The sequence below is a fragment of the Opisthocomus hoazin genome, chromosome 8 (genome assembly GCF_030867145.1).
Source record: "Opisthocomus hoazin isolate bOpiHoa1 chromosome 8, bOpiHoa1.hap1, whole genome shotgun sequence".
Taxonomy (NCBI): Eukaryota; Metazoa; Chordata; class Aves; order Opisthocomiformes; family Opisthocomidae; genus Opisthocomus; species Opisthocomus hoazin.
The window spans coordinates 20835369-20849221 of NC_134421.1; the positions used below are offsets into that span (position 1 = coordinate 20835369).

General features: G+C 35.9%; 1 protein-coding gene across 4 annotated transcripts in view; it reads right to left on the bottom strand.

Annotated features, from left to right (window-relative positions):
* APAF1 (apoptotic peptidase activating factor 1) overlaps positions 1 to 13853 on the bottom strand; it is a 36269-nt gene that overhangs the window by 10082 nt on the left and 12334 nt on the right. For 3 of the 4 annotated variants that reach the window (XM_075428630.1, XM_075428629.1, XM_075428632.1), the window contains exons 11-19: positions 11151 to 11264; positions 10474 to 10652; positions 8456 to 8582; positions 6254 to 6379; positions 5479 to 5610; positions 3436 to 3561; positions 2207 to 2368; positions 1762 to 1890; positions 847 to 972 (exon numbers count right to left, since the gene is read on the bottom strand). In XM_075428630.1, coding sequence (XP_075284745.1) covers positions 847 to 972; positions 1762 to 1890; positions 2207 to 2368; positions 3436 to 3561; positions 5479 to 5610; positions 6254 to 6379; positions 8456 to 8582; positions 10474 to 10652; positions 11151 to 11264 — 1221 coding nt within the window. The remainder of the gene's footprint in view (positions 1 to 846; positions 973 to 1761; positions 1891 to 2206; positions 2369 to 3435; positions 3562 to 5478; positions 5611 to 6253; positions 6380 to 8455; positions 8583 to 10473; positions 10653 to 11150; positions 11265 to 13853) is intronic. The other variant, XM_075428631.1, reaches the window with a different exon arrangement.

Below are 13853 nucleotides of genomic sequence, written 5' to 3' on the forward strand. Positions count from 1 at the left end.
AGTTTTATTAAAGGACAAGATATAAAACTTGCTGAGTAAGACTACCTGTAAACCAGTCTTATCAACTTGCAAGTAACACTGATTTTTTAAATCATTGAAAATTATGCTTCTGCTATTTTTATTTGCTAGGGAAGGTTGTGCAATTACTATAGTGATTCCAACACATGAAACAGAACTATTTTTTTCAGGCCGACTAGCAGGCTCCCCTGTATTTAGAATATAGCTATAAAGTCCACAATTTTCTCATGCAAAGAACAGTGCTAAAATCCAGTTACAAAAAATACCAGGTACAGATTTCTACATTTCAACTTCTTTCAAAATTCCAAGAAAATCAGTCTTAGCTTGGGAGAAAAGGAAAGGTTACTATGGAAAAGCTGTACTTCTACTTCCACAGGTTTTAAAGAGGCATTACAATTGTAGAAATTTATCCTAAATATTAACATGCAAATATATCTAACAATGAAAGTAAATATCAAGTCTGCTAGGGTCCTCAAAAAACCTCACAATTTCCGATTCAGATAAAATCTAAAACAAAATACAAAGGTACAATTACTCTTGAACAGCCCGCAGACATAAAAAAAAAAATCATAGAGACATACAGTAAATTTAGATATACAGTAAAAAAAGTAAAAAAAGCCATCTCATTTTACTGCATATCTAAATAATTTTATAACAAATACTTAAATTTGTATTGGCTATAAACATACATAAATACTAAATATAACATATATAATATAAACATTATATCTATTACATGTGATTTTATAAAAAATTATACCTTAAATGAATAATGTAATAATATATATATAAATTCACATTTTTCAAAAAAGAAAGATGTCATCTTACGCGTATTGTCTGGTCATCAGATGATGTCAGAAATAAAGATCCATCTGGTGAAAATGTCACACAGTGAACCCAGCTCATGTGTCCCCTGCAATATGCTACTTTTGATAAAGATTTAATATTCCATAACTGCAACAAAAACATGAAAGAAGAGCTCAAATGGATTTAGACTACATTTACAGTGAAAACAGTGCAAAATAAGTCGCATACTTAATTACTATTTCATCTAGTATTTTCTTACTTCTTCTGAAATCAGATGTAACAAGAATTGTGCCTGCTTATCACATTTCAATGGTCAGGGAAATTGAATCAGCAGCCTCTTTGACTGCTGTAACTTTAAAAAAGGAAAAAGAAGAGAAAAGAAGAGGAGAAAAGAGAAAAGAATCAGTCACAGTATTAAAAAAAAAATACAAGTTCAACTGACCATGTAGATTTCAAAAACAAAATAAAACCTGAACAACAACAACAAAAAAAATCCCAAACCTGATACTTGTACAGGCTTACTCTAGCTGTGCTAGTCCCAAAGTCATCCTAGCTGTTTTATTCCTTTGTAGTGAGTTGCCACATTCTGTAGCAACGTATAAACGGAGAGGGGGCTCTGTCTGAGTGTAGCAACAGGAATGCCTATACTCCTGAGAGTGACAACAGTAACTTTAAAAAAATTCAGTAGCCTAGTCTTTTTATATAAACGTGAGTTCTGTTGTCCAAAATGAACATATAACTTCTAAACATTATTTCCCCATTAGTATTTTACCTTTCAGAAGCAAAGGAAGATTAAAAAGAATGAAGCACATTGAAAGCCCATTAAAATAACTGTATTTGTTTTACCTCTGCATACAAGAAACTATGAAGACAAATATAACAGTTTATATTACGTATAGTCTTTCCTGGTATACTATAGCAAAGAAAATCACTTACCTCAACAGAACAGTGAGACAAAGCAACTGCTACTAACTCATCACCAGGACAAAAGTCACAGTATTGGATTGTACTGTGATGACTTACGATGACTTGTGTTAACAAATCACACGTTTTAAAATCAAAAAGCTGTGAACACATAATAACAATAGTTAGCACCCAGTTCGTGTGACTTCAGTGTAGACAAATAGCTTATATATGCAACAGTGTACATTCTCAAATTTAGAAGGTATTTCTGTCAGTCAACAAGCTTGCTGCCCATATATTTTTACTTTATATACACTTGAAACCTGCACCTTATATCTGAAAGAATTTAACAGCCTGGAATTTTTTCTTTAATCAAAATTTCCAACTAGATGATCTTTAAGGTCCCTTCCACCCAGACCATTCTGTGATTCTATGATCCTATATGACCTCAAGAAAATTATAAAAGTGAGGTACTTACCAAAAGCTTATTTTTGGCTACTACCAAAATCATGTCACCATTTCTGGACCAAGAGCAACATTTTACTAAAACCTCCACATCATCTGATTGCTCATCTGCATTTTTGAAGAAATCTTTTATCTCAATACTTTTCAGTTCATTTGCTGACCGCACTTCCCAAAGCTGCACCAAGAAGTAAAGGAAATACACAAAACCTCTTTTTACTGATGGGGATACGGAATGCAACAGGGGAGAGCTAACTCCCAATTACTTCTAGGGAAGAAGGGAAGCACGGGGTAGATTACAAAAAAAAAACCTTTGCTACTTTCCCCAGTCAAGAAATAGCATTAGAATACTCACAAGCCCAGACAGCTTAGACCAAAAGAAAAAAAAAAAATCCCAAAGGAGAAATAATAAAAATAAGAGGATTATACTGTAGCAGAATCCACACTCTGGGTTTTTCTCTCATACGATTCCAGCTACAACATTGTCTCTTCACAGAAGAAAAAAACAAAAATAGTATCTGCTCTATTAAAAGTCCACTCAGTATGAGAAACCCAGCATATATCTAACTTTGCACCTTAATTTCATCGAGGCACCTGCCAAAAATCTACTATTTCTGTTCGCTCCACCACAGTTCTCTTTCTGAATGACAACAGCTACAGCAACCCTTCTTTCCTGATTTAGCAACTCTACAGAAACATAACAGGATTTTAAGAACTGCAGTTCTGAAACAGCACAGTTCTGTTGCAAGCAAAGGCAATAGAAAGAGTACTAACATTGCAAGGAAAAACAAAACATAAACCTCTGAATTATCTTTGAGTGCATACATGAAAAATGGCACATAGAAATTGCTCTTAACTTACAGGTCTACTGATAATTCACTTTCAATTAATCTAAAAATTTATTACTTTTTTTTTCTTAAACGAGTTACACCGCCCCTTACGTTTTCTTAAAGTACATTGGGGGAAGGGAAAGGAAAAAGAAAAAGGCAGTGAAAAGTAAAGGATTCAAAATTAGGCTAGCTAGGATTTATTTACAACTACAGGCACCCAACTTCTTTTCCCTGGTACTGGACAAGTCATTTCAAAATCTTGCATTAAAAATGGAACCAATAATCAACTGTTTCAGGATTTAATTCATTAAAGCTGACCATACAGACATAAAGTTTTCTTACACATACTTCGCATTTTATTAAAAAAAAAATCCATCTTCAAAACAAACGGTTGATTTAAAAATACACTGCGTACCTTTACTGTTCCATCTGTTGAGCAGCTAGCAACATATTCATCACTTGGTGAAAATCTACAGTGATTGACGGAATTTACATGACCCATCATTGTATTTCTACAATACTTTTTGTTCAAATCCCAAAGCTGCATGAGAAATAAACACATAAATATGATCATATTCATGAATTATTCAAAGACAGATTGTTCATGTTCTTCTCAACATCATGCGCTGGCAACCAAAACTCTACATTTTTTTCTTAGTTTTACCCACATGCTCATGGACTTCATGCTATGCCCCACAATCTACCTCCATGTGCTAACATGCATGAAAACTATTAACATCAGAATTAGATAGAACTAGTTAAACTTGCTGTACAAGGCAGACAATGTACTTGAACAGCACAAGGCTACTGAAAGTTTCCTAAAATTGAAGAAGCAGCTTCCTCTTGCCTCTTCCCCTTTCAACTTTGAAGTTCAGAATTATGTGGCTTACACATATTAACAAATATAAAATCTCTCATGCTAGTTCGAGACAGTCTGAATATCATCTTTGCCACATCCATACCAACAAAGTTAAAAGAATATTCCACATGGTTTTTTGATTAGGGCTCCTCCTCCCCACTCCTCTCACACTCTGTTTTCCAAAGCTATGGCCCACCCTTCCTTTCTCTATTTCAAAATTTCTTCCCTTTTGCCTATATAGATATAAAAAAACCCCAAAAAACTTTTGAAGTTCATGTGAGAGCTCAAAACAAGAACACCCACTTGTATGGCGTTCTCTGAAAAAAAAAAATCAGGCACTTCTGATTATTGTGCATACTTCAGTTCTGTTGTTCATTGGTCATGAAAGTGTCAAACACTGTCTAAAATCTTAACCACATTTACAGTATAAAAACGGTCATTTTAAATGTGTGCCTTCTAAATCTACCTATTCCAAGGTGTCAGTCTCAGACAGCAAATGCATCCACTAAGACACCCAGGAGGTCAGCACGAAAGCATCCTCCTTCCACCGTGACATCAGTTTGTAACTGTTTTTTACCTCTGGTTTACACAACACAAGCTCTTGCAAGAACTCTCCAGAAGAGACTTCACATTACAATTAAAATACCTCACATCCTGCTAGCTACAGCTGGAAGAGACAGTTGTGCCCCCTACTAACAGTCTCACTCCTTGCTGTCTAATCCCAACAGTTCTCTTGCACAGGAACTGGGCAACTAAGCCACTACTGGGATCTAACCGAGCAGAAAGCCAACCCCAGCAGAGGTTTTTGCCAAGTTGGCTCCTTGAACCATACCACTGCAGAATAAGATCAGCACATGCACTACCAACAAAGCCAAGAATATACAGCCAGGGCAGTAGGACCATCATCTTCAGTGCCAGTTAACTATATGATTTTTTTGGTTGTACTGTTAAATTACACTCTTATTTGCCACAGTCTAGGTCTTACTTGATTCTTCTGTTTTCCCCCTTCCCTCAGATGCAGACTTCAGTTGTCTGGTTTGTGCTCTTTCTGTGTATGCATACAGCCTTCCAACCTGAACAGTGCCAGCTGGTTAACCTGACAAACCTCTTGCTTTGATCACTGTTATTTTGTTGGCTTCAACCTTAATTTCTTTACTATGCCAAATCAATTTAACCAAAAAATCTACAATGGTTTTTTTCCCCCCCAATCTTTCAGCATCCATTTTTTTACATTACTAAATGTTTCCAATGCTAAATTTCTGTCTTAATTTTTCTTACGTTATTTTTCATCAGGTATTTCACTCCCCTACTTTCCCACTCTCATCTCACTCTCAAAAGTCTTACCAAAGCCCTCACCTTCATGCCCTACCAATAGAGGACTTGCCCATTCTCCTTTGCTGAGCATTAACACTCCTTTTGTTCTGCCTTGTTGAAATCCGATTACAGAGCTGTAGTCAGTACTCTTAATCTGTTGCCATCTCTCTTCTACCTGGCTCACTAAAAAAACCCTTAATTTATAGTGTTTAAATATATTTATACATCAACAATTACCCTGTTATGATAAGCAGTATGAGAATAATCTCAACCTTTTCCACTTACTTTGATGAAAGTGTCACTTGAGCAGGTGGCTAAAAGATACTGACCACTTCTGTTATTGAACTGGCAGCAATTGACCTGCTCTGAGTGTTCTTCATATACACACCTACACTGGCCTGTTCTTGAATTCCAGATCTAGACAGAATTGAAGGATGAAAAAGACTTATAAATATATTTAAGGTACTTCATTTAAAAAAACCTGTAAACTATGTTGAAATACAGATAAAGCCCTAAAACATTCTTAATAATACCTCAGAAGTGTTTTTAAAATAAAGGGAAAGCACATATATATTTATATTTAGAAACAAGAAGTTATGAGGGAAAAGGTCATAATCCAGATTAGAATCTGATAAACACTGGAATTTCACCAAGGTTTTGCTACAATACTCCAGAACTAAAAATTCCAAATAACTCACATGTAACAGAAAAAAAAAAAAAAAACAAAAAAAAAACAACCAAGAATTATGGATATATTCATCTCATGTAATGAATGGGCTCGGACTCACAGATTATGTTCTACTTAAAAAGAATCATCCGACAATGCAAGTAAAACAAGTGGTAATTCTGTAAGTATGATGTTAACACTAAGCATCTTTTACATTATGTAACAAGTGGAGCTTTTCTGTTTGTCTGTTTGTTAAGTAGTGAATTATCTACATAAGATTTAAGACAGTAAAAAAAAAACTTTAGTCTTAAGAATCTGTTCTACCCAAGTTGGTTAAAACTGAAATTAGAATTACTAATTTGAAAAAATACTGTTTGTTCTCCATTTCAGTACCTTCACTTTTTTATCAGCTGAACAAGTTGCTACAAATTCACCATCTGCAGAGAAAGCGCAACAAAGTATTTCATCATCATGGGCACTTATCTCCAGGAGTCTCTCTCCGCTTTCTGCTTTAAACACCTAAAACAACAAACAAGAAAAATCTTCTAACTCACATACAATTTTAAAACACAATATAAGTTTATTTTCTTTCAAAGAGCTCTCTTTATACCAGCTCTTCATAAAATTGGTTTGCTTTAGAAAGCATTTATAATTTCAGGGAAATTAACATAATAATTATAAAAATATTTAATTTGGGCTTCAATCTTGTAAGGATGACAGAAATTGTTAGGGAGAAGAACAGTGAAAATTTATTTTAAAAAATAACTCTGTATGCAATGCATGCTTCATTAATGACTTTTCTACCCTCAATCTTTAAGTCTAAATGCATGCCCTTCCTCAGTATTTTTTAATAGCAACTGCACAACACTATCTATTAACAAAATCTAAACTATTCTTAAAACTACAATTCCAGGTTTACATATGTATATACGATACCCTTCTGTGGAATGTAAGAATTTCAGCAGCAATTGATGATCTGGGGAACAAACAAGAACAAAGTAGTAGTGGAAAGTTGTACAGGATGACACAAGTCTCAGTCCTGAGCTAGTCATAGGCGATAAAAAGACAGCTGGAGAAATGTGTCACATACTATCAATTTCCCAAAATTTTGGGATTTAGCTTTATGGGGGTGGGAGAGGGAAATCAGGTCTCCCTTTCCTCCTTAGGTTACGTAGTCTTAATCATTAAAACAAATCACAAGGTGTTCTTTACAGCAGCATTCAGGATACTACAGTTGTGAAGTCCCTGGTTTTTTCCTTTAATTTTTCATTGAATGGGAATATCAATGACAATGAAATGGCTGGTATTTGTTCAAAAAAGAACATAAATACTGAAGTAACAGGAAATCTACATTTACAGTAAATTCTGCATAATGTCTGTTCTTAATCTAGCAATTATTATTTTTTTATTTTACAGAAAAAGTAGAAGTAGCCTGGAAAACTGCAAAGCTTAGATTTATCTCCATGCCACTATTAGGAAAAACATTCATAAATTCAAAGTTAAACAATGGATTATTGCTAATTTTCCTATTACTTCTCCAACAAAAGGTTAGTTTAAATGCAATTGCAATGCACAGATACTACTTTTGGGGGTAAAAAAATGAAGAGAAGAATAGGCAATCTGCAGTCTCAGTAACGAGGCCATGAAATACAGAAGCCCAGCACAGTAACTTCAGCACAGCACAAAATGAGTACATCCACCAGGCATCTCCTTAAGTGGATGCCATGATCATAATATTGTGGAAGCCACCAAATAAAATAAATCAATAAAAACACAGTAACACCACATGAAGTAGCCAAATGAACAGCAACTAAGCACCACTAATATTACTTTAGTACTCAACTTAGCAAGCATCCAAAACAATACCAAAGGCTTGCAGAAAAGTTGTTCTTTTCCCTTACCTTCGGCTGTCTGGAATATGGGTACTTTACCAGGTTACTGGCTGGCTGATTGCTAGTTTTCTTGAGAGCTGGCTGGCTCCCCTCCAGGCAGACTGCTGGCAAATTTGTATTAGTCACTTTCCCCTCTGTCTCCCCTAAGCCACTTCGTAAGCACTCTGGGCCCATTTCCAGCCTAATACTGTCCTCAACTTCAGGGGTTCATTTTTCTCCCCAGATTTATTTCTTCTGCATAAGACCATCTACTCATTAAGCACCAAAGTAGCATAATGTCTGTTACCATCCCTTGGAAATAGTAAAGCTGTAACTAAAACATCTTACTGTTCCCCAGTTCTGTAGAAGGCCTACTATGACTGGAAATAACATTTTTGCAAGCAAATATTAAATATGCTGGGGCGCATTACTTAGGTTGTGAGCTTTTCTGTATCATTAAAAGGCATCTCACGTTCATTTATGACAGTGGTGAGGGTATAAATCCCGAAATCAGTGTTTGGCTTTTGAACTGGAAGATAACGCTTACTATGCTAAACATGCAACTTGATGTTTATGTAATACATCCTTTTCAATCATTTGTCTCCAGTATGTTCTAGATACCTAATATCTCCAGGTAAGAGCAAAAGAAAAGTGACAGGACTGTTAACAAATGTTACCAAAATGGTACACAGCATCTCTTTTCACTCATGCATAGGTATCTTACCTGAAGTGTTTTATCAGCTCCACATGATGCTATTCTTTGTCTATCCTTAGAAAAGCAGGCATGGTAAACTGCATCTCTATGTGGACGAACAACCAGGCGGTAGAGGTTTTTCAAAGATTTTTTATTTCTGCAGGGTAAGACAGTTGATTTTAGATGAGTGGGACTTCCTACTGCCTTTTTATTATTCAAAATCCTCTACAAAAGGTAACACTTTTTCAGGCATCTTGGGCAGCAAGCTTTGTAACAAACCAACCAACCCACTAGACCTTATCTCTCAGCTTGTATGCTGACGTAGTAAGGGAAACAAAAATCCCAACATTCACTCAGAGTTTTTGTCACCCTCCAATAGTTATAGCTTAGAGATCAAGAAACATAGTATGTGCATGAGAAATTAACATGCTTCTTTACATGCAAAACTGTTGCACTGCAAGACAGACTTTCTAATGACATTTTTATGATCTGATAAGCATTATTTCCAAATACAAATCTCTTCCTTGGAATTCTTGTTCTCCTGCAAGTTCCTTTTCAAGCTTACTCAAAAACATTTGTAGATTTATTTCGATGTTAGTAAATTTACTTCATTTTCACAGCAATTCTTATCACTAGATATTTACATAAAATCTATGACTATCACTGCATTTCAGTCCGAGATCAAGTATAGAATCTAACACACCTTAGATGACTTTTGCCTCGCTTTAACAAAAACTTAGGATGATTATGATTGCTACTAATTCTGTTCAGCCACATCTTAATACAGAAAGCTGTCACTGTTACAAAATGATTTTTGGTGATGAATAGATTGTTACAAGATTGATTCATTTTGACTCTTCAAAAAAAATTAATGTACTACAAGTTTTTATCATTACTAGTTTCAATATTCAGGCTTAGCATTTAAATAACAGGTAAAACATCTCAAACAAAGTAGCTACGCTTCAGAATGAAAGCAATTTTTATTGCAAAATACTGACCCATCTAAGCCAACTTTTTTTTTTTCCCATATTTTAATAAAGCTAAAATTGCTAGTCAAGAAAGTGGTGTATTCACCTACATATCCTACAAACCACTTTTAGAACCCTGCCCTAGAATGCGAGACAAAAACATCAGTCTCTTGCTCTCTTGATGTCAGTCACGTTCTTCCGTGTCTCCCACATCCAATGTGAAAGCCCTGAACTATCTGGAGATTGAATTTTCTGAACTGTGCAACTTCCAAGAGTTTTTGCTAGAATTGTGTTAGCTATACAAAATGAAATAACAAAATATCCAAACAGAAGATCTGAATTCAAGTATGCCTGGATTAACCTGCCTGGTTACTACCATAATTACCTGACATAAAGTCATTCTGGTTTGTAATCACCAAGTTAAAAGTTGCATCTGCAGATATCAGAACAGAAACATCAAACAGAAGAATCTAACAGACAGATACATGGTCAGATGACTACTGCACCATGCTGGAAAAAAATTTAGATATGTATACCTTTTCCTTTAACAACTTCCAAAAATATGAAAACAGCAAAAAATTATTTAAATAAGAGAAATTTCAAGACTGGGTAGAGGTTACAAAGCCTTTTAGTATTTCCCATCTCACTACTTTCAAAAATCTCTCAAGTTAACACAAATGCTCTCCTTTTTAAACTGTACATTCTACTAGAAAACCTAAAAGCATACTGTAACATACCCAATACTCTCACTGAAACTTAAAAAAAAAAATTAGAGATGTTTCAAAGCATCCCATTTTCATCTTTGTACAGTTATTTAAAAGGAACAAACACTGAGTACAGAAGTAAATATATTCCTCTATTTATTTCTTATGTAGTTATTACCAATTTATGGCCTTACATATCCAGAGTTCCCCTCCTCCCACAAGTTCTTGAAAATTATTTCACTTTCTTTCCCCAGAAAACACACAGCAGTTTTTAAAAAGGTCCTTACATTACACGTACATTGTATTTAGTTGTACATTAAATGATTTTCTTCCCTCAAGCGATCAGCATATCAGCAGGTGGACTGCAACTACTTACATCCATTCCAAATAAAATGTTCCTGTTTCTCTTTGAGCATGTAGCTTGGCTTGTTGATACACCTCTGATGTCTCCGGCTGGCAAAGACCCAGCTGTATAATGTCAGGAAATGGCTGCCGTCCAAGAAGGTGCCCATTTAGAGACAGAAATTCCTGGAAGTTCTCACGTACTGTGCTATACTATGTACAAAGCAGATAATATTTGATAACATGGAACGTTGATTTACTTCATAAATGCCCTTTGCTTTTTTAATTTTCTATACAGCTAATATTCTTACAGAAGAACTTAGTTCCATTTTTCTACTTAGTTCTATTAGCAAGTACATACAATAGACTGAAATCTTTCATTACCCCATTAAGGAAAGCATATTATCTTTATTTTCAAACAAAGGATACTGGCAGCAGTGATTTACTCTGTTGTTCACCTCAGTTATCGAGTTCCACAGTCAATTACTTGGGCACACGCTAAAGTTGCCACTAAAACTAAGACTGAAGACTAAGTTTTCTTGATTTTTCGCTTCTCCAAGTTAAAGTTTAACTAAGTACTGGTTTTGTGTTTCCTTTATTTAAGCTTTCTATATACCCTCCATATACGCATACATCCAACAATATGCAATTAAACATGTAAAAAAAAAATGTATTTGGAACAGACTGCTCATTTACCTTTTAGTATCATACCTTTTGATCCAGGATTGAACTATATTCTACATATTCATGAATCAGGTGAGCAGGCCCTACCAATTCTGTTTTAGCTTTAATCCAATCTAGAGAAAACATAAGGTCACGGAGTTCCTAAAAGAAATACAAATATAAGTTCAGAGCACGAGTTCCACAACATAATCTACTTAAGGGGGGGAACAGAAAAAGCACAGGAAATACATTAGGTATTTAATATGCTTCTATACAATTGTCTCCAGTTAAAAACTTAGGCAATTTCCCGTTTCCTGCATCTTAGTCGATCAGGTATGAAAATTATGGGTATAGAAGGCTAAGCTTGTTGTTTTAATGTAAAGAACTGCTCTTTGATACAGCTAGTCAGAGAAAGGATGTGGGGTACACAGTAAATCTTGACTTTCGTAGCACACAAGACCTGGTTTAAGATACTACTCTGAAAAAGCTGCTTCTAGTCCAGTCTGGCAAAGATCACTCTGATCTGTTGTTTTTCCTTGCCCTCCCCTGTACGCATTTGAGTATCTTAACAGCATTCTTAAATTGTGGGGCCCAGAACTGCACACCATACTCCAGGTGAGGCCGCGCCAATGCTGAATACGGCGGGATCATCACCTCTCTGGACCAGCTGGTTATGCTGTGTTTGATGCAGCCCAGCATGCAGCTTACCCTATGGGCTGCCAGGGCATGCTGCTGGCTCATACAGAGCCTGCTGTCGACCAGCACCCCCAGATCCCCTTCTGCAGGGCTGCTCTCCAGCCACTCCTCTCCCAATTTATACTTGTGCCTGACGTTACTCTGTCCTAAGTGCAGAATCTGGCAATTGGACTTGTTAAATTTAATCACATTAATCATTGCCCAATGCTCCAAACTATCCACATCCCTCTGCCAGGCCTCCTGTCCCTCAAGAGAGTCGACAGCATCTCTCGGTTTGGTATGAATCATCAGCAAACATGCTAACGGTGCATTCAACTCCTGCATCCAGATCACTGATAAATCTATTGAACAGAACTGGCCCTAGAATTGAACCCTGAGGAACACACTGGTGACCAGTCACCAGCAAGATGTAGCCCTATTTGCTACAACCATTTGAGCTCTGCCCTTCAGCACATGCTTCACCCAGCGCACTGTAAACCCGCTCATCCCACAGCTGGACAACTTGTCCAGAAGGTTACTGTGAGGGACAGTATCAAAAGCCTTACTGAAGTCCAGAAAAACTACATGCACCACCTTCCCTTCATCCATTAGGTGGGTGACCTTATCATAGAAGGATATAAAATTAGTTAAATAGGACTTTCCCTTTGTGAACCCATGTTGACTGTGTCTGATGATTACATTATTCTTTAAACGCCTTTCAATAGTACCCAGTCTAATATTCTCCATAATTTCTCCAGGAACTGAGGTTAGACTAACAGGTCCGTAGTTTCCTGGGTCTTCCCTCACACCCTTCTTGTAAATTAGAATAATGTTGACTAGCTTCCAGTCAGCAGAGACCTCCCCAGACTGCCAAGACCTTTGGTAAATGATCAAGAGGGGTCCTACCATAACATCTTCTAGTCCCTTCAGTACTCTGGGATGAGTTCCATCAGGCCCCATTGTTAACATTCAACTGATACAGCTAGTCCCTTACAATTTCAGTGTCCACAAATGGAAAGTTACTGTTCCCACACTCGCGGTCCTCTGACTCTAAGGACTGGGCAGCTCAAGGTCTGTCAGTATTATTAAGCACCGAGGCAAAAAAAGCATTGAATGCCTTCAATTTGCTTCATCTCTGTTAGTTAGATGACCATCTTCAACAAGTATCAGTCCAGTGTCTTCTTTAGACCTCCTCTTGCTATTAATGCACTTAAAAAAGCCTTTCTTGTTAAAAAAAATATTTGCTGGGATCAGAAAAACTGCTTAGAGACAACACTGTATAGGCCCAAAGTACATTCCAATTTAAAATCAGTAAATACCGTAAGGATTAAAAGATTATCATGGTTAAATATTGAAAAAGAATACCTCTCCATCTTTATTAGCCTTCCAACAAATGGAAATCATGTCTAAATAATGAGAAATAAGTAATATAAAGAGTGTAAACACTGGGAAGCATACAGTCATAATGAGACAGGCTAAAGAACACTGAGAAGCTAATTCTACAAAATGTAGAAAGGCTAATAATAAAAAAATTTTTCCAATACATTGAAATTAAAGAGACTGAGATAATGAAATGTGTATGATCCAAAAAAAACTAGATTTGCAGTCCACATTAATTATGAAGGTTCCTCTAAGTACATAACATGTATTTTACATGATGAGTCAAATGAACCATCTCAAAAGAAGTTCAACTGAAAAAGTTTGAGTACATGTGAAATAAAACAATTAGCAACCAGGACCAAATACTATTCAAGGCAAGAATTCTTAAAACACGAAAATGAAACTACTGAAGTATTAATCTTGCTGCGTGATTTGCATCTCACACTAGCTCGGTACCTAAAGAACAGTTGTTGGCAAAAATTACAGCAATTTATTTAAGGCACCAAGGCAATCCTGGGAACCAGAGATCTGCCCATCTAACTCCTGCTAGATTTTTTTTATGGCTGTTGAAATCTAGTAATACAGAGGATGAACTTTTACATGCAAATAAGTATGACATAAGAGGAAAAAACTTACAAGACTTCTGTAGAAAAAAAGTAGCTAATCTAACTGAATTATCTTTAGAAATCAATTTAT